The sequence below is a fragment of the Chanodichthys erythropterus genome, chromosome 10 (assembly GCF_024489055.1).
Source record: "Chanodichthys erythropterus isolate Z2021 chromosome 10, ASM2448905v1, whole genome shotgun sequence".
NCBI classification, from domain to species: Eukaryota; Metazoa; Chordata; class Actinopteri; order Cypriniformes; family Xenocyprididae; genus Chanodichthys; species Chanodichthys erythropterus.
In genome coordinates, this window is record NC_090230.1 from 22,252,733 (window position 1) to 22,278,616 (window position 25,884).

Sequence of the window (25,884 nt, forward strand, 5' to 3'; positions counted from 1 at the left end):
AGTTATAATAAAAAATATCCTGGCTCTCCCAAGCTTTATAGTGGGAGTGAATGGTACCTTTGATTTTGAAGTCCATAAAAGCACATCCATCCATCATAAATGTAATCCATGACTCAAAAATGATACAACCCCCCTCTTCCCTCCCCCACAATTGAAGAAAATGGAAGCCTTTATAGAGGAAAAAATATTTATTGACACTGCAATTGATAAACATATATCGTAGTTAGGGGAAAAAAAACTACAACAAAGCTGTAATAAAATAATGCAATGCTTTGTGCCAAAGTATAAACCTGTTAAATGTTTCACAGATGGTCATGATCATGGAGAGCAGGAAGACGGACGTCTGGAGCAGATACAGCAGCAGCTAGATTGTCCCGCACATGTTCTCCTGATCTTGTTCCAGGGTTCAGGGCTTCAGGGGGGGCCGTCATCATTATTCTCCCCAACCTCTGGCTCAACGGTGTCCCCATTTTGTAGAGCAATATTGTGGAGCACAGAGCAGCATGCAATGACCTCAGGCACGAAGGCAGGGCTCACTTCCATTGCCTTAAAAAAAAAAAAAAAAAAAAAAAGCGCCAGCGTGTTTTCATCATCCCGAAAGCTCTCTCCATGATGTTCCGGGCACGGGAGTGCTTGCTGTTATAGCGAGTATATTCTGTACAGGCTCCCTGTATGGGGTGATGAGGCAGATGGGTTCATGCAGGCAAGGATATCCACCATCCCCAAGGATACACTTGCCTGCAGGTGGATAAAGGCTTCCATTGAAGACCGGGAAGGACATCGTGCACGGACCCAGGATATTCCACAAATATGTCAATGAATTTCCCACGGTGGTCGGTGATGGCCTGTAGCTGGATGGAGTGAAACAGTTTCCTGTTCAGATAGCACTGGGCGGTAGCTGCTGGAGGTTTAAGACGGATGTGACAGCCGTCAATTGCACCAACTGCTGAGCTGAAAGCTGGTGACCCTGCCAGCTGGGCAAAACCTTCTCCTACCGCCACCAGGTCATCACCACTTGGGAAAGCAATCACCGTCCTCAAGATCCTGATGATTGCAGAGCTCACTCTGTGCACAATATCATGCACAGAGGACTTGTGGATATCGAAGGTCCGAGACACCACCCTGAAAGAAGCCGCATGACCCAGCCAGAAGAGGAACAGCAGCACCTCAATGTCCCTTTCCCACCCATGATCGGAATCCAGCCTAATTACAGCAGTTAGGGACAAGATGGACTGGCGAGAGAGACGGAGGTCATTGCGCAGGTCAGCTGCCTCATCAAAATACAGCTGCAGGATTGGCACAGCTCTGTTGAGGTGGCAGTAAGATGATGTGGGGTTCACCATCTGTTGATGTTCACATAGTTTGTTAGAACAATACATTTGTGTACGTTTAAATAATGTTATGTTCATTTAATACTTCTGTATAAATATATTTATTAATTTGAATGTTTTTTCTACTTTTTTTTCCCATTTTATTCATATTCTATTTTAGTCAGTAAAACAAAAGTCATCTTTATTCATCTTTTCTTGAAAAAAAAAAAGATTTACTCACATGATTTACTTATGGTTGAATATTAAATATTTCATTATTATGGTTGAATATTGTGAATTCAATAAATTGCCATGATGTGACATATCTGTCTGTGTAATTATAAGTTATTATTTTGCAGTATAGCTAATAGCTACTTTTTACTTACATTTTCTGAATATAAAATCACCAAACGTCTCCAAAGGCGTGCTTTTCGAGCAACAGCCCGACGCCTCCTTTGTGATGTTATATGGAGCGGCATAATAAATGTAAACGCGGCGATCAAATCAGCAACGTAAATCATGTAATTGATGAAGGTAATTGCGCGAATCTTGCTTGGGCTCTTTAAATCTTGGCGCTAGTGATGACGTCATAAGTCACGTGACAAAGCTAACAAGGCGGATTCAGGAAAAGAACGTACTTTTTTTTTACCCTTACAAAGTAAGTACTTATTCAAAATAAGTACCTACTTAAGAGAGTATGCGGTTTCGGACGCAGCCATGGTGTAAAAAAAAAGGATCTGCATTTTTTTTGTGTGTGTGTGTGTATGTGAAAATGAAGTTTCGATTAATTTTGTTCCCGGTGTTATTGTTTGTACTCCACCCAGGTAAGACATTTATATGTTACAATCTTTCTGCCTGCTAACGATTAAAACTCAATAGTTAAACTTGGGTAAAGTTGTTTTTATATTCGCACATTCGGACTTCTGATAAATTCAGAATTTCCAATAAATGTGCAATAAATTAATGTTTGCGAATTTTAAGCAGCGACATGATATTGACAACCAACGATTGTCAACTTACAACATTTTTCACAGTCGATCAAAATAGGCAAGTATTGTTTTAATGGCATATTTACTTGTGAATGTCCAATGTAGTGTGATTAACAAGACTATTGAATACGGATGTTTGAATGTGCGAATATAAAACCAACTTTACCCAAGTGTGGAGCCTTTAGCCTTGTTGTCCCCTACTGAAAATAAAACAATGCTTTGTGATTAAAAGCACATCTCTCTCTCTCTGTGTGTGTGCGCGCTTTTGTTTATGCTTTTTTTTACGTTAATGATTACAGCATTACTGTGATTTTACAGCACAAGATCTGCTTTATCAATATAATATAAAGGATTTCACATGATTACATTTTTTTTCTCTTAGGTACACACAGACATCAAGAATCAGCCTGTGAATCTCAATGACGGTGACAAGCAACATATTCTGATCAACAGATCAACTCTGAACATTAGAAAACAAGCTACTAAAAAGTCGCTTAAACAGAACAAAATAAAATATGAGAATAAAGGAAATTACTAAGACAATTCAGCTCATAATTTATTCATGCAGCAATGCATGATGGGAGCCATGGATGAATTTTGATTGGTGGCTCCCAGAATGCACTGCAACATGCTTTATGATGGTCACCACTGTTGAGATTCACAGGATGATTCTTGATGTCTGTGTGTGCCTATAAGTAGTTTTTTTTTGTTGTTCAACATACCTTTTCTGAAATCATTTGAATCATATTGTAAAAGCAGCTCTTCTGCTGTAGAATCACAGTGCTGCTGTAACCAATAATGTAAATGTAACTCAGAGATTGGACTCTAAATGAGTTCAGTGATTCAGGGCAAATAATGATTATGTAAAAACATAACCAACACCTGATCATTTCTCTTTACTTGTCTGGCTGTTATGACTCAGTTAACAGTCCAATCAAACTCTAATATTAATAAGGCAAGGGACAAGAGCCCAACTAAAGCAAACACTCATCTCCACGATGGTGGCTTAAAAAATGTGATTTTTCTCCTTTGGTGATTCTGCGTGTTCGTCTATATCGGATGTCCAGAAGACGTCAAAAAAAGACGTCATAAAAACTTTCATTCTGGCCCCTCAGTGGACGTCTTTTCAACCTGAGACAAGACCTCAAAAAGACGTCTTCTGGACGTAATTTGCTCAGTGGGTGTGTGTGTGTCTTGTATGATGTTCATTAAGATGTTCAGGATCCTCCTAGCCTGGATGCCAGCCGAACTTAGCCCCGTCCACAACATTTTGAGGTCGGGGAGTTCGGTCTGGACGGTCTGGACTCGATCCGTAGAGGAGTAATTATGTCCAAACAGAAATTGTCAAACTTGTCAGGGCGATGATTGACAGATTATCACTAGAAACGTAATCAGCCACGTCATCAAAGAGCGCTTGGGTTGAATCAGCTCCCTAGTTTAGTAGTCAGGGCACTGATCAGGGTATCAGCCACATTCACTTTCATTATATACTGATTCACGACGTAGGGAGCTAGGGAGCTGATTGAGACACAGGATTAGTTCACAACAATGATGGCTGTTGTTGAAGAACTGAGATGTGTAGATTCCGCCATCGCGTCCGTTATAGAAGATATCGACAGCGCATTAATTGGCAAGTACTCCGTGTATACTTATTCTTTTTACAACACCGGCAAAGATTGTTTACGCTCATCTTCTACTAGTTCCAGCATGTGTGCAGTTGAGTTCTGTTGACAACTATACGTCGCTCAACATACGTCACTTACTCTGTAGCTCTGATTGGTTGTAGGTCTATCCAATTCATGTCTTTCCTGGATCGGTTGAAATACGCCCCCATAATCAAAGCCCAATGGAGCAGTATCAGACTCATATTGTGACTAGAATTGAGTATGACCACGTCAGGCTAGGATCCTCTATGTTTATTTGATGAGTAAATGTGTAAATCAGTGATGATCTTCTGCTGTTTGTTTGAATTTTACACTATGAATACAGACCGATTTTTCAACTCAATTCTTTATGATCCGTAGGAAAAAAACATTTCTCAGCACTTTCCTGTTGTTTAGTTTTGTTTGGCTCATAATTGACTATTAATTTCTTTTTCAGGTATTTTTGATGATGATATTGTCAATGTGTCAGTGATGGAGGGAGATCCAGTTACACTACACACTTATGTTCACACACACCAACAAGAAGAGATTAAATGGTATTTTAATGACATTCGCATAGCTGAAATCAGTGGAGATCTCAGTGACATCTGTACAGATGTTCAGTGTAATGAAGGTAATGAGAGACTCAGAGACCGACTAAAGCTGGATCAACAGACTGGATCTCTGACCATCAAAGACACCAGAACCACAGACTGTGGACTCTATGAGCTAAAGCTCATCAGCAGCATCATCAGTGAAAAGACCTTCAATGTTACTGTCAGTGGTGAGTCATTATTAAATGTTTAAAAGCAGGTTTAAAAGCGGACTGTGATAAGCTATTTACAAGGAAAACGTAAAGTATTTTTATTTACAAGCCAGAAAGCAGAAGGAAAACAATTTCCAAAAAGCAAAAAAAAAAAAAAAAAAACACCCAGCAAATTTACAGTATTTAGGAGCAAAGGGAACTGTGCCAAATAAAAAACTAAACTAAGAAAAAGTCTCTTTAACCCATTTACAACTAAACCTAACTAATGCAAAATAAAATATAGAAAATCTTTAACATCCAAGATGTTAAATCGTTAATCAAAGTTACTTCCGGTCTGGAATGGCGTTCATTCTCAGATGACATCAGTTTGACAGCTTGGGTTGAAAACGCGTAAACCACTCCCCTCCAACCGTTAGTCTGCCATGAGTGAGAGATGGAGAGGAGGAGCGCTAAAGTATATATATATAAAAATATTCCGTTTCACTTGGTAATACGTCACAACACTGGAGAAAAGTCGTTTGCATTCACATGTGTTCAAAACCTAGTGTGTTTAAACAAAAAAAAGTGTGCACCACGTATATCACATGACAGAGCTTACCTATCCCTTCTCCTCTGTCCAGTTCAACACAACTTTGAGAATGCTTTTCAAGCTTTCAGCAACTCAAAAAAAAAGGAAACAAAATGACAGCTCAAGTTCACACAAAGGCAAGCTGCCTTTACAGCATTGGTGTTTTCCTTAGCTATATAACATCCCCGGGCGTCCAACAGCGAGACGATTGGCGAACAACCCCTTCACGTCAGCACAGTCAACCCACTCATCCCGAATGATTGATAGCCGCAGCAGCCACTCAGCGCGTCACATACAAAAGTAAAAAAGCGAGAGGGAGAGAGCTTGGCAGAAGAAAAGACATGGAAGAGAAAATACAAAAATGCCCAAACCACAACTCAATGTCACATAGGGACGTAACAACCCCATTTATACCTGTATTTAGTGTCACCCACTTGTGATCCCATCTACCAAAATGCCTCTTAATTCCAGATATAAACAGGGCCTTATTCTATATTAATGCAGTAAATACTTAATCTCGTTGAAACACATTTACTTTTAAAGAACTTGATGTAAAAACAAAATTAAAATGTGTGCAAAAAAATAAATGTTGCTTTTTTTGTGTGTGTGTTTTGTTTTCAAAAAGATCCTTGAATCAGCTGTTGGTTTGTGTTTCAGGTTTTCCTGCTGCAGAACCAGTTAAAACGTCAGTGAAGGAGGGAAAATCTGTCACTTTAGATCCTGAAGAAATAAGAAACCCAAATGATGAGATGATGTGGTATTTTAATGATATTCTCATCGCTGAAATCAGTGGATTTCAGAGCAAGGTCTGTGAAGATGATCGGTGTAAAAAGAGATTCAGAGACAGACTGGAGGCGAATTATGAGACTGGATCTCTGACCATCAACAACATCAGAAACACAGACTCCGGACTTTATCAAGTAAAGATCAATAGCGTCAGTCTTCGTCGCATCAACAGTGGCGTTGTTTTGAAGCGTTTCGGAGTTACTGTTAGTGAGTATAATTTAGTTACCTTGAGCAATTTTAAATTATAGTTCTTTTTTATCTGTCATGTAAAAGTTTTTACTGTGGGCTATTAAAAAATGAACTTTTCAGCATTAAAGGTGCCGTAGAACGTATTTTTAAAAGATGTAATATAAGTCTTAGGTGTCCCCTGAATGTGTCTGTGAAGTTTTAGCTCAAAATACCCCATAGATTTTTTTTAATTTTTTTTTTTAACTGCCTATTTTAGGGCATCATTAAATATGAGCCGATTTAGGCTGCGGCCCCTTTAAATTCTCATGTTCTCCGCCCCCGGAGCTCGCGCTTGCCTTAAACAGCATAAACAAAGTTCACACAGCTCATGTGAGCTCATGTAGTTCATGCAGCATGTCTAATCACGTAAGTACAGTGTTTATTTGGATGTTTACATTTGATTCTGAATGAGTCTGAGGCTGTGCTCCGTGGCTAACGGCTAATGCTACACTGTTGGAGAGATAAAGAATGAGGTTGTGTTTACGAATTATACAGACTGCAAGTGTTTAAAAATGAAAATAGCGACAGCTCTTGTCTCCGTGAATACAGTAAGAAACAATGGTAACTTTAACCACATTTAACAGTACATTAGCAACATGCTAACGAAACATTTAGAAAGACAATTCACAAATATCACCAAAAATATCATGATATCATGGATCATGTCAGTTATTATTGCTCCATCTGCCATTTTTCGCTATTGTTCTTGCTTGCTTACCTAGTCTGATGATTCAGCTGTGCACAGATCCAGACGTTAATACTGGCTTGAATGCCTCAATCATGACCTGGCATATGCCAATATTGGGGGCGTATATATTAATGATCCCGACTGTTAAGTAACAGTCAGTGTTATGTTGAGATTCGCCTGTACTTCGGAGGTGTTTTAAACAAATGAGATTTATATAAGGAGGAGGAAACAATGGTGTTTGAGACTCACTGTATGTCATTTCCATGTACTGAACTCTTGTTATTCAACTATGCCAAGGTAAATTCAATTTTTAATTCTAGGGCACCTTTAAACTATAATTGAGAACATCTCCATCATCTTCACAAGACACAACAAACACATGGTGTTAACAAGTCTAAAGTTATTAACATGAAAAATGCATAAAAAATAGTTTTTCTGTGAACATTGTTTCCTTTTGAGCTCACAGTGCTGTGATGCTGTTTTAGCTGCTGTTATAATTATTTTTTAAAATTCTGCCATTTATTAATCAATGTCATATCATTGGTCATCAATGTCAATTGATATTGGTAAAGTTGGTTATCAGTGGCTCTCTAGTAATAATGACTGTCTGTCTGTTCCAGATTCAGGTCTGTCTCCAGGTGCTGCACCAGGAAAAGTTGCTTGTTGCATGTTGCTGCTGCTGTTGTTGTGATTTTCTATCGCAATCCTCAAGCAAGAAGATGAGGTGAGTATTACCCTCTAGAAATTTTACATTCCCAGAACATTCTCAATGTCCCCACTGGTGTTAAGGACGTTGCCTAGTAACTTTCCCTGGACGTTCTGAGACGGTCATGATGTGGAGTTCTTTTAAGGGTTGGAGGACGTTATTTGGCAGACCTTCACCGAACATTCAGGGCATTTTTCATGATGCTTAGGTAACCATATTTTATTTGGAAATGTGATGTTCCCAGAACATTCTCAGAACATCCCTGCTGCCCCTGTCAAAACATTAAATTGACAATTAGAGCTAAATTGACTAACAAAAGTGGTTGTTCAAACAAAAACTGTAAAAATCATTTTTTTATTTTTTTTATTTCCTGGATTATTATGAAACCTTATTTCTTCAGTTTGTGGTCAACTCCTTTAAGCCCATATATATATCGACAGCACTAATATCTCTCAGATAACCAGAGATACATTAGTATGGCAGCGCCCTCAGCCCAGCATCAGCACAAACATAACTATAAAATATAGCTGCAAGCAGCAGTTATGGGGCCAAGCACAAAAACGGCACAAGAAGCCAGCCAACATGGCTGGAAGCATCAGACTAACTGCAACAGTGAGAAATGAAAGACCTATTAAGATCATTTTAGGCAAAAGAACTGAAAAATGATATATACTGTCAAAATAAAGGATTTATTGGTTCATCACTTTTGACCAATAGGTGGCACTGTGTCCAAATTGTTGTGGTATGGTCAGAGTGAGGTGACAATGACATTTGTGAAGTTTGGTGTCAATATGTCAAAGCATTACAGAGATACAGATTCAAGAGTTGTTTTTGCGTCATGCCTCAAATTCAAAGTACTCAAAGTATCAACTTGAAATCCATAAATTTATGTCGGCATGGTCTGAAGATGATACGTTTCAATTTTGGTGAAAATCGGAGCAACGGTCTAGGAGGAGTTCGAAAAAGTAGGTTTTTAAAGAAAAACAATATGGCGGAAAGGAAGAAACACTGCATGATGCCTCAGGTCATGCTTGTGATGACATGTACCAAGTTTGGTCTGAATACGATAAAGTTTTGCGGAGATACAGCCTTACGTCTATTTTCGTAAGCACCACGTACAATTCGTTTGTGTGTTTTAACGAAAACGGTTTGAGGAATCGATTTGATTTCCTTAACTTCTTGTTGGCATGGTCTGAAGATGATCTGGTTCAATTTTCATGAAAATCGGAGTAACAGCCTAGGAGGAGTTAAAAAAAGTAGGTTTTTAAAGAAAAACAATATGGCGGACAGGAAATTCAACCGACTATGGCAAATTTGATATCTGTGTTCTCAGCATGACCCAATGAATCTACTGAGATCAGTTTCATTACAATTGGTTAATCTAGTCAAAAGTTATTAACATTTTTGTAAATTTTGTGATAACTTTTGACCACAAGGTGGCGCTGCGCCAAAACTTTTTGAGTATTGTCAAGCCATGGTGCCAAAGACCCATACCGAGTTTCGTAACGATACATTAATGCGTTCTTAAAATACAGCATTTTAGCACAAAATCCAAAATGGCCGATATGGGAAAATTGGATATCAGTCGACTCAGCATGATGCCCCGAATCTAACAAGACCAAATTTATGATTTTTGGACAAAGCAATCTCACTTCTCATTATGGATCCACAAGATTAACTCATTAAAACATTATAAATTTGCATTCAAACTGATAGAGCAGTTACTTGCTCTCCTTTTAACAAAATAATGCTACAAACTTGTTAACCACGGTAGTGAACCATCAAATGTTTGCATGTCTGAGAGTGCTAACAAACAAACCAAAGCACACGCTGGTGATTCTAATTAGAGTCAAGTTCAGTGCGCGTAACTAACTTTTGAATGGACGGGCCCCCAGTTTTGTTACAGTACGGCTCATAACTGCAACAAAAATAGGCGATCACAAAAAAATGTTGTAAAAATATATTCTATCATAAATCTCTAGAGGAAGACATAACAGGCCAATCGCCGAGCTCAACCATGACCACAAAACTAAATAGTGAGGATCTGGTGGTGTAGAAGTTCCCAAACCAAGGACACCTGCCACCTGTGTCCATTCCTGCAAGAACAAGAACAAAAACAGAACAGTTAGCAAACAGACAGATTTAAATATCTGCAGGGTGTTTCTAATTACAAGTGTACATCCACAGGTGACGAACAAAAACAAAAGAAAAACACGGCAAGACCGTGACACTAAAAGTACATTTGATATAACAAAAATTGTGAGAAAAAAAATCTGATCAGATGAATTTGGTTGCTTTTTTAGAATGATTTCATCATCATACAGTGGCCTTGTTCAATGATCTCTGTCATTATGGAGAAATTATTCTGAGGGGATCATGCAGACTCACGCAGAAGCACCAATTCATGATTTTAAACTTGACATAATCTGTAAACTTGTCCCTCAAGTCTGATTGGTTGATTTGAATGTTGTTCCAGGATCATCAAAAATGTTGACCCAGGAACATGTTGAACTCAGCAAAATCAGGTTCTGCCAGACTCACACAGACATCAAGATTCAGTATCTGAACCTTAACAATGGTGACAACGTTTTCAGATAAACAGATCACAAGACAATCTACTAAATCACAAAAAAAAAAGATTTTTGTTTATTTTAATCTTTGTTGAGGTTCATACGCTGATTCATGATGTCTGTGTGAGTCTAAAAGACACTGCTCAAAAGTCTGTCTGTATAATGATTTTCAAAATGAGAACATTTGACTGTCATAAAGAAGACATAAATAATGCAAAACTAACAGTTCACACACTCAGAGTTCAGACTCTGGTGAGAATCAGTGAATCAGGACACTCCATGAGGATGGAATCATCATCATTAAATAACCAAATTAATCTGATCAGAATTTCTCTTGTATTTTTTTGTATTTTAATTTTTTGCTGTAACAAGCATGTTTTGGAAACACAGTTATAGCAGCCAAAGAAACATTAAAGGGGCTATATGTAAGATTTTCACTTTAACAAAGCATAAAAATACCCCAATATATTAAATATTTATAGGAAACATGCTAAGTTCACCTACTTGTTCCTCAGAAAAACTATGCTACAGCCAGAGATTCTACTTTGAAATGCGTTCCGTGTCAGAATGTCTGTCTTTGTTTTGGTCTGTGTGAAACCGTGTGCTGCCAGTTTATCCAATAGAATTTCGACATCACATGAAAAACTTGTTCTAATTAATTATAAATATTTGGATCAGTTAATAAAATTAATATTACAGTGCATTTTGGCCAATGTGTTAATTGTTTATTAATTCTAAGAAATGTTCATTTCCAGGTTATGGGAAATAATCTTATGTACAGTGCTACTCAGAGCATGTAGTCAGGATCGGCATAATTAGGGACTTCAGTTTATGAGCATGAAACACGGACAACTTTACGTGTGACATGAACGAGACTTTATTAACTAGACTACACACTTAACTAAATTAACAAACACATACATGCATACAGTTTACCGAGAGAGACAGAGAGAGCTAAAGCAGAGTACAGGAAGCAAGAAGTTACAGCATTGTTTGAAATTCAGCTGATTCAGTGGGTCTTCTTGGTAAAAATGATTTTATTAATTATTAGGCTTAAATGAAAATATCATCACAGTGAGACTTGGTAACCACAGGTAAAACCATACATGGCTACTCTACCACTGTCAAATGGTATTATATCATGATATGTTATATAGGCCTATTAAAAACACCTAAACACAGGTAAAATGCACCTTAACAAAAAAATTATATATTCCCCTACCCACCTAATAAATATATATTGCAATATAAATGGCTATAACATAGTTTTCAATATAAATATTCCACATCTCCACAAACCATGGTAATTTACTACAGTTCATTCATGGTAAATGTTGGTAAGGGTGGCCCAATCATTTCAGATTGTTACGCAAGTGCGTTTGGCCAATTCACGGAAAAGAATCGAGACAAAAGAATGAATAATTCACGTATTGCTGGTTCCATCAATAGAAATACGGGACACACATAATAACTGCTGAAATATTCGCACGGAAAACGTTTCTCTGTTCAGTTGGAGGAGTTCTTATAATACTGACGTGTCACAGAGTTAGTAACATGTAACATAAATTACCAAATAGGGAACGAAAGTTGGAGTACGTAGATACCATACATGCTACCAATGTGATTTCAGTTAACTATAAATTTGCAACTCTGAAACATTAATACCAAAAAAATTCAAAAGAGACAATTTAAACAGAGAAAAAAAGAAAATCATGGGTAACGCTTTAGATTACAGCCCGGAAAGTACTGCGTAATTACAACAAATTTACAGCATAACTTTCAATAATTATAGTGTAACTATACAGTAAGTATGTGTAAGTATAGGGGAACAATATTTGAAGTACTGGGAATAAAGGGGTAACAACCAGGAAAATAACAAATTATTTATACTGTAAATATTTTATATCTAAGGGGTACTTATGACATAACTAAGGGGTAAGTATGACATTACGGGCCGTAAATTAAAGTGGTGCTTGTTACCCTCTTATTTCATGTAGTTACAGGGTAAGTATGACATTAAGGGCCGTAAATTAAAGTGGAGCTTGTTACCCTCTTATTTCATGTAGTTACAGGGTAAATATGACATTACGGGCCGTAAATTAAAGTGGAGCTTGTTACCCTCTTATTTCATGTAGTTACAGGGTAAATATGACATTACGGGCCGTAAATTAAAGTGGAGCTTGTTACCCTCTTATTTCATGTAGTTACAGGGTAAATATGACATTACGGGCCGTAAATTAAAGTGGAGCTTGTTACCCCCTTATTTCATGTAGTTACAGGGTAAATATGACATTAAGGGCCGTAAATTAAAGTGGAGCTTGTTACCCTCTTATTTCATGTAGTTACAGGGTAAATATGACATTAAGGGCCGTAAATTAAAGTGGAGCTTGTTACCCTCTTATTTCATGTAGTTACAGGGTAAATATGACATTAAGGGCCGTAAATTAAAGTGGAGCTTGTTACCCTCTTATTTCATGTAGTTACAGGGTAAGTATGACATTAAGGGCCGTAAATTAAAGTGGAGCTTGTTAACCTCTTATTTCATATAGTTACAGGGTAAATATGACATTACGGGCCGTAAATTAAAGTGGAGCTTGTTACCCTCTTATTTCATGTAGTTACAGGGTAAATATGACATTACGGGCCGTAAATTAAAGTGGAGCTTGTTAACCTCTTATTTCATGTAGTTACAGGGTAAATATGACATTAAGGGCCGTAAATTAAAGTGGAGCTTGTTAACCTCTTATTTCATGTAGTTACAGGGTAAATATGACATTACGGGCCGTAAATTAAAGTGGAGCTTGTTACCCTCTTATTTCATGTAGTTACAGGGTAAATATGACATTACGGGCCGTAAATTAAAGTGGAGCTTGTTAACCTCTTATTTCATGTAGTTACAGGGTAAGTATGACATTAAGGGCCGTAAATTAAAGTGGAGCTTGTTACCCTCTTATTTCATATAGTTACAGGGTAAATATGACATTACGGGCCGTAAATTAAAGTGGAGCTTGTTACCCTCTTATTTCATGTAGTTACAGGGTAAATATGACATTACGGGCCGTAAATTAAAGTGGAGCTTGTTAACCTCTTATTTCATGTAGTTACAGGGTAAGTATGACATTAAGGGCCGTAAATTAAAGTGGAGCTTGTTACCCTCTTATTTCATATAGTTACAGGGTAAATATGACATTACGGGCCGTAAATTAAAGTGGAGCTTGTTACCCTCTTATTTCATGTAGTTACAGGGTAAATATGACATTACGGGCCGTAAATTAAAGTGGAGCTTGTTACCCTCTTATTTCATGTAGTTACAGGGTAAATATGACATTACGGGCCGTAAATTAAAGTGGAGCTTGTTACCCTCTTATTTCATGTAGTTACAGGGTAAGTATGACATTAAGGGCCGTAAATTAAAGTGGAGCTTGTTACCCTCTTATTTCATGTAGTTACAGGGTAAATATGACATTAAGGGCCGTAAATTAAAGTGGAGCTTGTTACCCTCTTATTTCATGTAGTTACAGGGTAAATATGACATTAAGGGCCGTAAATTAAAGTGGAGCTTGTTACCCTCTTATTTCATGTAGTTACAGGGTAAATATGACATTACGGGCCGTAAATTAAAGTGGAGCTTCTTACCCTCTTATTTCATGTAGTTACAGGGTAAGTATGACAATAAGGGCCGTAAATTAAAGTGGAGCTTGTTACCCTCTTATTTCATGTAGTTACAGGGTAAATATGACATTACGAGCCGTAAATTAAAGTGGAGCTTGTTACCCTCTTATTTCATGTAGTTACAGGGTAAATATGACATTAAGGGCCGTAAATTAAAGTGGAGCTTGTTACCCTCTTATTTCATGTAGTTACAGGGTAAATATGACATTACGGGCCGTAAATTAAAGTGGAGCTTCTTACCCTCTTATTTCATGTAGTTACAGGGTAAATATGACATTACGAGCCGTAAATTAAAGTGGAGCTTGTTACCCTCTTATTTCATGTAGTTACAGGGTAAATATGACATTAAGGGCCGTAAATTAAAGTGGAGCTTGTTACCCTCTTATTTCATGTAGTTACAGGGTAAATATGACATTAAGGGCCGTAAATTAAAGTGGAGCTTGTTACCCTCTTATTTCATGTAGTTACAGGGTAAATATGACATCAAGGGCCGTAAATTAAAGTGGAGCTTGTTACACTCTTATTTCATGTAGTTACAGGGTAAATATGACATTACGGGCCGTAAATTAAAGTGGAGCTTGTTACCCTCTTATTTCATGTAGTTACAGGGTAAATATGACATTAAGGGCCGTAAATTAAAGTGGAGCTTGTTACCCTCTTATTTCATGTAGTTACAGGGTAAATATGACATTACGGGCCGTAAATTAAAGTGGAGCTTGTTACCCTCTTATTTCATGTAGTTACAGGGTAAATATGACATTAAGGGCCGTGAATTAAAGTGGTGCTTGTTACCCTCTTATTTCATGTAGTTACAGGGTAAATATGACATTAAGGGCCGTGAATTAAAGTGGTGCTTGTTACCCTCTTATTTCATGTAGTTACAGGGTAAATATGACATTACGGGCCGTAAATTAAAGTGGAGCTTGTTACCCTCTCATTTCATGTAGTTACAGGGTAAGTATGACATTACGGGCCGTAAATTAAAGTGGAGCTTGTTACCCTCTTATTTCATGTAGTTACAGGGTAAATATGACATTACGGGCCGTAAATTAAAGTGGAGCTTGTTACCCTCTTATTTCATGTAGTTACAGGGTAAATATGACATTACGGGCCGTAAATTAAAGTGGAGCTTGTTACCCTCTTATTTCATGTAGTTACAGGGTAAGTATGACATTAAGGGCCGTAAATTAAAGTGGAGCTTGTTACCCTCTTATTTCATGTAGTTACAGGGTAAATATGACATTACGGGCCGTAAATTAAAGTGGAGCTTGTTACCCTCTTATTTCATGTAGTTACAGGGTAAATATGACATTACGGGCCGTAAATTAAAGGGGAGCTTGTTACCCTCTTATTTCATGTAGTTACAGGGTAAATATGACATTAAGGGCCGTAAATTAAAGTGGAGCTTGTTACCCTCTTATTTCATGTAGTTACAGGGTAAGTATGACATTACGGGCCGTAAATTAAAGTGGAGCTTGTTACCCTCTTATTTCATGTAGTTACAGGGTAAAAATGACATTACTGGCCGTAAATTAAAGTGGAGCTTGTTACCCTCTTATTTCATGTAGTTACAGGGTAAATATGACATTAAGGGCCGTAAATTAAAGTGGAGCTTGTTACCCTCTTATTTCATGTAGTTACAGGGTAAATATGACATTACGAGCCGTAAATTAAAGTGGAGCTTGTTACCCTCTTATTTCATGTAGTTACAGGGTAAATATGACATTAAGGGCCGTAAATTAAAGTGGAGCTTGTTACCCTCTTATTTCATGTAGTTACAGGGTAAATATGACATTACGGGCCGTAAATTAAAGTGGAGCTTCTTACCCTCTTATTTCATGTAGTTACAGGGTAAATATGACATTACGAGCCGTAAATTAAAGTGGAGCTTGTTACCCTCTTATTTCATGTAGTTACAGGGTAAATATGACATTAAGGGCCGTGAATTAAAGTGGAGCTTGTTACCCTCTTATTTCATGTAGTTACAGGGTAAAAATGACATTACTGGCCGTAAATTAAAGTGGAGCTTGTTACCCTCTTATTTCATGTAGTTACAGGGTAAATATGACATTAAGGGCCGTAAATTAAAGTGGAGCTTGTTACCCTCTTATTTCATGTAGTTACAGGGTAAATATGACATTACGAGCCGTAAATTAAAGTGGAGCTTGTTACCCTCTTATTTCATGTAGTTACAGGGTAAATATGACATTAAGGGCCGTAAATTAAAGTGGAGCTTGTTACCCTCTTATTTCATGTAGTTACAGGGTAAATATGACATTACGGGCCGTAAATTAAAGTGGAGCTTCTTACCCTCTTATTTCATGTAGTTACAGGGTAAATATGACATTACGAGCCGTAAATTAAAGTGGAGCTTGTTACCCTCTTATTTCATGTAGTTACAGGGTAAATATGACATTACGGGCCGTAAATTAAAGTGGAGCTTCTTACCCTCTTATTTCATGTAGTTACAGGGTAAGTAATTAATAAAATGCAAACAATCTGATATCACTGACTCCGAAACCTTTATTTGAAAAACAATTTTATTAAAAACACGTCTACAACAGGGGCGGTTTCTTCATTAGGGCAATTGGGCAACGCACCACCAAAGTGAGAAAGGGACAGATTTTTCAATCACATTCAACCACAGAGTTACGCTAGCTGTTACTGCTAGGCTGTTTGTTCTGCCTCTGGATCATGCTCTGGATATAGTCCAATCAGCGTCGAGTCACGCAAGGCTGTGACTGAAGTCAGTTGTAGTTCTTGTGTTTCTGCTCATCTCTTTTTTTCTTCTTTCCTTCAGTGATTCTGCGTGAAAACAGGATTGTTAATGTTGAAATTACTCTATAAATAATATATAAGATTTTGTGAATCAGATAAGGTCCAGTTCTTTGCTCTTGGCTGACATTTGGCATTTCTATGGCCTGCTTGTGGTCCTGATCTGGCAAACAGGAGTGGTCCGCCCAAGTGCCATCATTCCTGCCACATGTGGGCCAGATCATCATTCCGCATGTGCCAGATGTGGGCCGGATCTGGGCCGACACAGTGTTGCTATCTGGGTTTTTTGCACATAATATATCATATAGTACACAGTTACATTCATGTTTGGTTTTTAAAGCATTTAATATGAACATTGTTTCTAGGACAATCTTGGGCAGAATGTGAATTAAAAAAAAAAAAAAAAAAAAAAAAAAAAAAAAATATTAAATACAGATATATATTTTTAGATCCCAGCCCTATGGCATGCTTTAAATATTGAATTTTCCACTTTTTAGATAATCAATAATGATACATGATTATATCACTTGTTAAATGATTATTTAACAATTAGCCTATTCATTCCTGCATTTATATATTAAAAAAAAAAAAAAATTGCGCCCCAACAAAATATTTTTGCACCAGCCGCCACTGGTCTACAACACTTATTATTCATTTTTTTAAATCAACTTTTCATTTCAAACTAGTCCTGACAGAAAGTAACAAGTTTTGTCCGTTTTTTGGTTGTTGTTGTTTCTCGCTTGGCTTCCACCTGCTGTCGTTTCTCAGCTGATGAATCTTAAGAAGGAATCCCATTGCTATTCTGTATTATAAGAAAATACAGTACACCCTGAAATTTTCTCGTGGTTTAGGCTATTCATCTTTTCGCTTCTGACCAACTGTCACCAGCGCCTGCATGAGAGTCGACTTCGCGTTCGATGAAGTACATTGAAGCTTTCATGATGTTCTCGCGGGAGATTCATGTGAAACGTCAAGTTACGTCAAGCATGAACTCTCAACCCTCGCATGCACGCGCAGAAGACAAGACAGCTGGTTGAAAGTTTTAAAAATATTCAAATATTTGGTATTTTTCTTACAAATACGTATCGTTTCACTTCAGAAGACATCGATTCATCCATTGGGGTCGTATGGATTACTGTAGTTATTGCTGTTTGTGCTGTTTGATGCTTCGACTTTTAGGAACACGTGAGCTTGCATTATAAAGCGTTTCCAGATTGATTTTTTTCCTAAAATCCTTTTTGTGTTCATCTTAAGAAGGAAAGTCGTATACATCTCAGATGGCATGAGGGTAAAAGATGAGTAAACGGTGAGCACATTTCCAGGTGTTCTGTAATTTTTAAATACAGAATAGCAAATGGGATTCCCTCTTAAGATTCATCAGAGGAAAGAACGAACGAAGAGGAACAAGAGGAGGAGGAAGCCAAGCAAGAGAAACAAATAAGAAGTTTTGTAACTTTAAATCTGTTTTGAAATAAGTTGTTTTTCAAATAAAGTTTTCCAAGTGATATGACTGTTTGTGTTTTTATTTATTTATTTATTTATTTTTATTAATTACTTACCCTGTAACTACATGAAATAAGAGGGTAACAAGCTCCACTTTAATTTACGGCCCGTAATGTCATATTTACCCTGTAACTACATGAAATAAGAGGGTAACAAGCTCCACTTTAATTCACGGCCCGTAATGTCATATTTACCCTGTAACTACATGAAATAAGAGGGTAACAAGCTCCACTTTAATTTACGGCCCTTAATGTCATATTTACCCTGTAACTACATGAAATAAGAGGGTAACAAGCTCCACTTTAATTCACGGCCCGTAATGTCATATTTACCCTGTAACTACATGAAATAAGAGTGTAACAAGCTCCACTTTAATTTACGGCCCGTAATGTCATATTTACCCTGTAACTACATGAAATAAGAGGGTAACAAGCTCCACTTTAATTTACGGCCCGTAATGTCATACTTACCCTGTAACTACATGAAATAAGAGGGTAACAAGCTCCACTTTAATTTACGGCCCGTAATGTCATACTTACCCTGTAACTACATGAAATAAGAGGGTAACAAGCTCCACTTTAATTTACGGCCCTTAATGTCATACTTACCCTGTAACTACATGAATTAAGAGGGTAACAAGCTCCACTTTAATTTACGGCCCTTAATGTCATACTTACCCTGTAACTACATGAATTAAGAGGGTAACAAGCTCCACTTTAATTTACGGCCCTTAATGTCATATTTACCCTGTAACTACATGAAATAAGAGGGTAACAAGCTCCACTTTAATTTACGGCCCTTAATGTCATATTTACCCTGTAACTACATGAATTAAGAGGGTAACAAGCTCCACTTTAATTTACGGCCCTTAATGTCATACTTACCCTGTAACTACATGAAATAAGAGGGTAACAAGCTCCACTTTAATTTACGGCCCTTAATGTCATATTTACCCTGTAACTACATGAATTAAGAGGGTAACAAGCTCCACTTTAATTTACGGCCCTTAATGTCATATTTACCCTGTAACTACATGAATTAAGAGGGTAACAAGCTCCACTTTAATTTACGGCCCTTAATGTCATACTTACCCTGTAACTACATGAATTAAGAGGGTAACAAGCTCCACTTTAATTTACGGCCCTTAATGTCATATTTACCCTGTAACTACATGAATTAAGAGGGTAACAAGCTCCACTTTAATTTACGGCCCGTAATGTCATACTTACCCTGTAACTACATGAAATGAGAGGGTAACAAGCTCCACTTTAATTTACGGCCCTTAATGTCATATTTACCCTGTAACTACATGAAATAAGAGGGTAACAAGCTCCACTTTAATTCACGGCCCGTAATGTCATACTTACCCTGTAACTACATGAAATAAGAGGGTAACAAGCTCCACTTTAATTCACGGCCCGTAATGTCATATTTACCCTGTAACTACATGAAATAAGGGGGTAACAAGCTCCACTTTAATTTACGGCCCTTAATGTCATATTTACCCTGTAACTACATGAAATAAGAGGGTAACAAGCTCCACTTTAATTTACGGCCCGTAATGTCATACTTACCCTGTAACTATATGAAATAAGAGGGTAACAAGCTCCACTTTAATTTACGGCCCTTAATGTCATATTTACCCTGTAACTACATGAAATAAGAGGGTAACAAGCACCACTTTAATTTACGGCCCTTAATGTCATATTTACCCTGTAACTACATGAAATAAGAGGGTAACAAGCTCCACTTTAATTTACGGCCCGTAATGTCATACTTACCCTGTAACTATATGAAATAAGAGGGTAACAAGCTCCACTTTAATTTACGGCCCTTAATGTCATACTTACCCTGTAACTATATGAAATAAGAGGGTAACAAGCACCACTTTAATTTACGGCCCGTAATGTCATATTTACCCCTTAGTTATATGTCATACGTACCCCTTAGTTATAAAATATTAAAAGTATGAATAATTTGTTATTTTTCCTGGTTGTTACCCCTTTATTCCCAGTACTTCACATATTGTTCCCCTATACTTGCACATACTTACTGTATAGTTACACTATAATTATTGAACGTTACGCTGTAAATTTGTTGTAATTACGCAGTACTTTCCGGACTGTAATCTAAAGTGTTACCAAATCATGAGAGGGGAAAATTGGATACACATTTATACATTTCTCATGCGGTTATATTTAAAATATATAGGATTAAGAGGGTTTATTTGCCCTTCCCAGAAAGAATGAAGTCAGAGACACTAATTCCTGACTGTCATAAAAAGGTTCTTATCAGTTTTCCTGTGTCCTGTAACAGGACACCTAGTTCTGCCTGTGTGTTAGCTTCATTTGGGATGCTAGTTGCAGTTTTAGGGGGATGAGTTCACAGTTTATGGGCAATTCATTAAATATAATGACTAATTGTGTGTCTGATTGGTCCAGATGCTACAGCTGCTCTCTTACTGTTTTATTTTATAAGAAAGAACAGTGGGATTAATATAATATATTCATTTATCATAGCTGTTATGACTCTAGTCTATGGTCAGGGTGTAATATAAATATAGGCTGTGAGTATGAACAGTTATCATTTTTTATTATAATGGAAGCAGATCATCACATGTGAGGCAGTGTCAGAACAATAAGTATTCAATTAACTCTCAAATAATCTTAATAATGATAAAAAAATAAGAAGTGCAACTTTTTGTAGAGAGAAAGTCTTATTAAAACTCACCAATACAATAGTTCAAAACTCACAATAAGACACAACATAAACTGACAAAAGCTACTAAAATGTGGTATTTAAATCTTAATGCTTCCGACAATATGGTATGCAAACATTTTATATTACTATAGTACAGAAGATGAAACTCTAATTCAGTTTATCAGACAAAAGATGAAAGATAGAGTGGTTTCTGATGTGTGAGATCTGAAACACTTTTGTCCAGTCCAGTGCTGCGTTTATCATCTTTATTTATCACAAAGCTCGATGATGTCATTTTAAACTCCACAGTTTTGAAGCTCACACACCTAGTTGATCCTACAAGCTTGCTTCCCCCTGCACATGTCCTGACATGTCAAAAAATGTGTTTCCCTCCATTACACACCATCAGACCCACACTCCACCCAGTGTCCAACAACGGAATTACAACAGACATTCAATGGCTCTTACACAATGTGTTAAATACTTAGAAAAAGAAAACTACAATATATTTTGCAAACACTGAAAGAAATGCACAATTCATGGTCTCTAGTTTTTGTGTATGTGTGCATGTGTATGCGTGTCTGAATCATCAGTCCTGTTGAATCTGTATATTCTTGCAGGTGAATCAGGAGGATTCGTTTCTCTGCTCAAGTGAAGACTCCTGCCCATTAGATGTATGACACTATGACATACCTTGAACACTACCGATGGGACCTCTTCTAATCAGACCGAAACTGCAGTGAGATGCCAATACAACATCATTTATTACACTGACACTTTCATTGAAAGGGCAGGGGAAAATGAGAAAACAAGCATCAGCTGAAACTCACAGAGAAATATTGTTATGATACCAAGATTTCACTATTCAGTAGCAATACCAGTCAAATTTCACCTCCATACTAATTTCAACACCACAACTAATTTAATATTCATTATTACTCATTTACGTAATAAATCATGTTGCCTAAATATTTTTCAATTATATTAACATTTCTTAAAGCATATCAGTAATAAAATGAGGAACAAAGAAGCTCTACAAGCAATAGTTCTTTTTCAGAGCACATGTTGGGAGCCCGTTTTTATTTACAAAAGAGACTTTTTTTCTTTTCTTTTTTAAAAGTTGCCACAGAAACTTCAATATTGTCAAAATGTTGGACGGGTTTATAATAAGTGAGATGTTCAGGTTCGCTCTAGACAGTGTTAGCTGCTCAGTTCTTTACTCTTATGACACATAGCAACACAGCTAAAGTTTTCCTAATGTTTGAACTTTTATAGTAGCCTACATTTTATGGAAAGTAGCCTACAGTTGAGTCAGGCATGACATGAGAAAGGGCAGTTTGCAAAATGCTTTATTTTTGTAATTCAGTTAAGTGGAAACTACATGCTTAACATTTAAGTGCATCGTCTGAGGACACACATCAGAGATGACAGAAACACCATGGCAGGTATCAATTTAAATGTATGCCAGGTGTTTTTTTTTAATATAATTATTAAGAATTTAAAAATAAGTATAATATTAGTAAGCTATTATAAATAAAGTATAAGTAAAATATAATTAAAATAAATTGAAGTATTTTATTAAAAAAAAAAGTATTCTTTAAAAAAAAAGTTGAAATAATACAAATTGATCATAGTTACAGCAGGTCTGTATTTAACAAGTTTATGTGTTTTTCATAAAAAATAAAATTCCCTATGTAAAAAAAATTGTACGTATGTGTGTCTGTGTGAGCACCAATAAAAGCATGGCGTGCGATACTGAATTTAATCCTCTTTTGCCTCTTCTAGCACTGGAATGGTTTTATATCTATTTAATGTGTAAACTAGCAAGACAAAACACATGCAAATGATAACCTTTCACTCATGTGTGCCGAACCGTGGGGCTTTGTCCGTACGGATCACGGATCAACAATGATCCATTTAACCACTACCCGGAACGCTCATTAAGTGGCAGATGTGAAGAAAATTACCATCTTCTGGCAAACAAATAAATGACGGAGAGTTACATAGGTATTGATTTGATTTGTATGATTTGATTTAAATGTTATTAATCCCCAAGGGGAAATTAAATTGTCATGGCAGCTCGATACAGTCTTTCTAAATGTTTCGTTAGCATGTTGCTAATGTACTGTTAAATGTGGTTAAAGTTACCATTGTTTCTTACTGTATTCACGGAGACAAGAGCCGTTGCTATTTTTATTTTTAAACACTTGCAGTCTGTATAATTCATAAACACAACTTCATTCTTTATAAATCTCTCCAACAGTGTAGCATTAGCCGTTAGCCACGGAGCACTATCAAACTCATTCAGAATCAAATGTAAACATCCAAATAAATACTATACTTGCGCGATTAAACATGTTGCATGACAAACACTTTGTAAAGATCCATTTTGAGGGTTATATTAGCTGTGTGAACTGTTTATGTCGAGAGCTCGGGGGCAGGGAGCACAACGATTTAAAGGGGAAGCAGCCAGAATCGGTGCATATTTAATGATGCCCCAAATTAGGTAGTTAAAAAAAATTAATTAAAAAAAAAAAATCTATGAGGTATTTTGAGCTGAAACTTCACAGACACATTCAGGGGACACCTTAGACTTATATTACATCTTTTAAAAAAATGTTCTAGGGCACCTTTAACAATAAAAAAATAAAATGTGCAACTTTATGTAGAGAGAAAGGAAGAGTTACCAATACGGTCTTATTAAAACTCACCAATACAATAGTTAAAAACTCACAATAAGCCACAATATAAAATGACAATCACTATTAGAAACCGCCAAATTCTTCCAGAATGTGATGCTGTAAAAGTTTAGTTAGCTATTTTGCTTCCACATATATGGATTTATATGGAATGCTGATCCGCAGCTTGTGAGCTGAAAATAAATATAACAAATATATTAAAGTAATTTCAGAGAATAAGTTGCTATTGCTACTTGCATACACTGAAAGTTATCTCAGTTTTTGTATCCGAAAGTTCTAAATCTGAGTATGTCGCATAACCTGCTTTCTGGAAAACCCCACTGCTCTTCAGTGAAGCATGTACACAAATATGTTTTTTTTAAGGCAGCTGTGAGTCAAACACTGTTCAGGAATTGAATTATGTCTGTACTGCTGATACTGTATGTTGTTACTGGTATCGTTCCTGTTACTGGAAAATACTGATATTATTACATTGCTAATGTGCCTAGGCCTTTTAACGATTTTAACCAGCAAGGTGCCTTTGGTCAACCATCTTCATCAAGAAAAAAAAAAGAAAAGGAAAAAAAAAGTTGTTACTCTAGTGTTAAGCTAATGAAAATACTTCATGTGTTTGTCAGGAGAACAGCACGATTTCCACACTAACTGTTGAAACAGTCAAACATAACATTTAGTCAAACATGTTTGTGAACAAAACATTTGTGATATTTAAGTGTTGATCAGTTTATTTCATTTACTACATTTGAGGAAGATGAGGACATGTGTTGTGTTACCTTGTTTTAAGAAAGTTGTTATCTGAATATGTTTTTTGCTTTAAAAGCTAATAATAAACCATTTGTAATGAAGAAATGTTGTATGTGGTGCTTTGGCAGGGCTTTTATAAAAAATATGGAGGATAGAAACGAGTGGACCGTTCATTTTACCACATCACACTGAAATTTACATGCAAAAGTACTTCAAGCATGTATTATCTCCCCATGCACAGATTAAAATGATTTACCTAACTGTACATATGAGTGCTTTGGAGATGCTTTATTCACTTCACTTGTGACCGGTCATAATATTTTGGCTGATCAGTGTACAATGTTTATTATTGGCTCTACTGTGAGATCTGTTTATAATGCTATAGAGCTATTAAACATTGTACGCCCAATTGCTTATAAAAGTCATAGCACTACTCTCCCCAACAAGCCACACAATTGAACACCTCATTCAGAAAACAGGTACAGGATGTGGGGACTCTAGGTGTGAGATCAAGAATAGGTGAAGCTTTCTAGAAATAAGTTCAGTTGCTCTTGCTAGAGATGGATATAGAGCAACTTTCATGTTCACAAAATAATGTCACTGTCTAATTTGACATTTAACTGATTCTGACAGATAAAAGATTATATCAAATGTTGAGCTTCATGTGAGCAGAAATGGAAAAAAAATACCCTTCAACCGCATGGCACACACCTCACACCTCAAACACAAACATCTCACAGCAGTCACGCTTATGCAGAAGCTGTCTGTCCACCCAACAGATCAAACCATTTCTGAAGCAGGGATGACTTGTTTTGATGAACATTTTGCATTTATGTTTTCCAGATACACAGATATGGTCTCAATTAGTTAAGTTAGTAGAAGCTCAAATCTGATCTGATGCACAAGAACTAATGAGGTTTGTTCTTCTTGCATGTCAGATCTTTTTTTAATCTTGAAAAAAAAAAAAAACATTTTTAACTATGTTTTATTCCTCTGATACAAGATAAAAAATAAGCAGCCTCTTTGAGAGTGAATCACCCTTGTTTTCTCCCATTTAGTTACAATACAAAAAGGGGAAGGAGATGAGACATAAAGAAAATGACATTACACAAGAAAATAGCATACCTGATACAAAACACAAACAAGCACAAACAAACAAGAGTGAATCGCACATGATGTACACAGGTATGTAAAATAACATTATGCACATGAATTGGAGTGATATAGACATAATAGCAATAATTACAATAAACTTCAGAAGTCAAAAGAAACCTATACCTCTCCCATTCAGTTACAATGCAAAAGGGAAGAGGAGTGGACGGAACAGGGAGTTATGTTGGCTCATGACATCACAGCAATTAAAGGGGAAAGCACTCGTTTCAATCAGGCAGATACATGAGGTATATGTAAATAAACAAGTTTGTGTTTCTACTAAACAATACATTTTATACATGTATACATTTATATTTAACAATATAATTTCTATAGCTGTTATAAATAGATGGACAAATCTGGAAAAGTCTGGATGGAAAAGTCTTAC

General features: G+C 36.6%; 2 protein-coding genes across 3 annotated transcripts; one reads left to right on the forward strand and one right to left on the reverse strand.

Annotated features, from left to right (window-relative positions):
- Positions 1 to 277: 277 nt before the first annotated feature.
- LOC137027939 (putative nuclease HARBI1) lies at positions 278 to 2,510 on the reverse strand. Of its 2 annotated transcripts, none has more exons than XM_067396574.1 (2): positions 2,466 to 2,510; positions 278 to 1,343 (listed from the first exon to the last, which is right to left on the reverse strand). In XM_067396574.1, exon 2 carries the CDS (start codon positions 1,341 to 1,343, stop codon positions 696 to 698), a length of 648 nt encoding a protein of 215 aa, XP_067252675.1. In that variant the 5' UTR covers positions 2,466 to 2,510; the 3' UTR covers positions 278 to 695. The 2 variants fall into 2 exon arrangements, with proteins under 2 accessions (XP_067252675.1, XP_067252674.1); XM_067396573.1 differs by lacking the exon at positions 2,466 to 2,510 and adding an exon at positions 1,697 to 1,826.
- Positions 1,922 to 24,534, forward strand: LOC137027940 (uncharacterized). The gene is made up of 5 exons (XM_067396575.1): positions 1,922 to 1,968; positions 4,400 to 4,726; positions 5,934 to 6,265; positions 7,599 to 7,702; positions 21,525 to 24,534. Exons 2-5 carry the CDS (start codon positions 4,435 to 4,437, stop codon positions 21,526 to 21,528), a joined length of 732 nt encoding a protein of 243 aa, XP_067252676.1. The 5' UTR covers positions 1,922 to 1,968; positions 4,400 to 4,434; the 3' UTR covers positions 21,529 to 24,534.
- The last annotated feature ends 1,350 nt before the right edge of the window (positions 24,535 to 25,884 follow it).

What these genes read in the sequence shown, in the direction of transcription:
- LOC137027939 (XM_067396573.1), bottom strand. Translation starts at nt 1,789, where the DNA reads ATGCCGCTCCATATAACATCACAAAGGAGGCGTCGGGCTGTTGCTCGA. An exon ending in TGATTTTATATTCAGAAAAT is followed by an intron (nt 1,344 to 1,696) that starts GTAAGTAAAAAG and finishes GAACATCAACAG; the next exon opens with ATGGTGAACCCCACATCATC.
- LOC137027940 (XM_067396575.1), top strand. Translation starts at nt 4,435, where the DNA reads ATGGAGGGAGATCCAGTTACACTACACACTTATGTTCACACACACCAA. An exon ending in CTTCAATGTTACTGTCAGTG is followed by an intron (nt 4,727 to 5,933) that starts GTGAGTCATTAT and finishes TTTGTGTTTCAG; the next exon opens with GTTTTCCTGCTGCAGAACCA. An exon ending in TGAAGCGTTTCGGAGTTACT is followed by an intron (nt 6,266 to 7,598) that starts GTTAGTGAGTAT and finishes TGTCTGTTCCAG; the next exon opens with ATTCAGGTCTGTCTCCAGGT.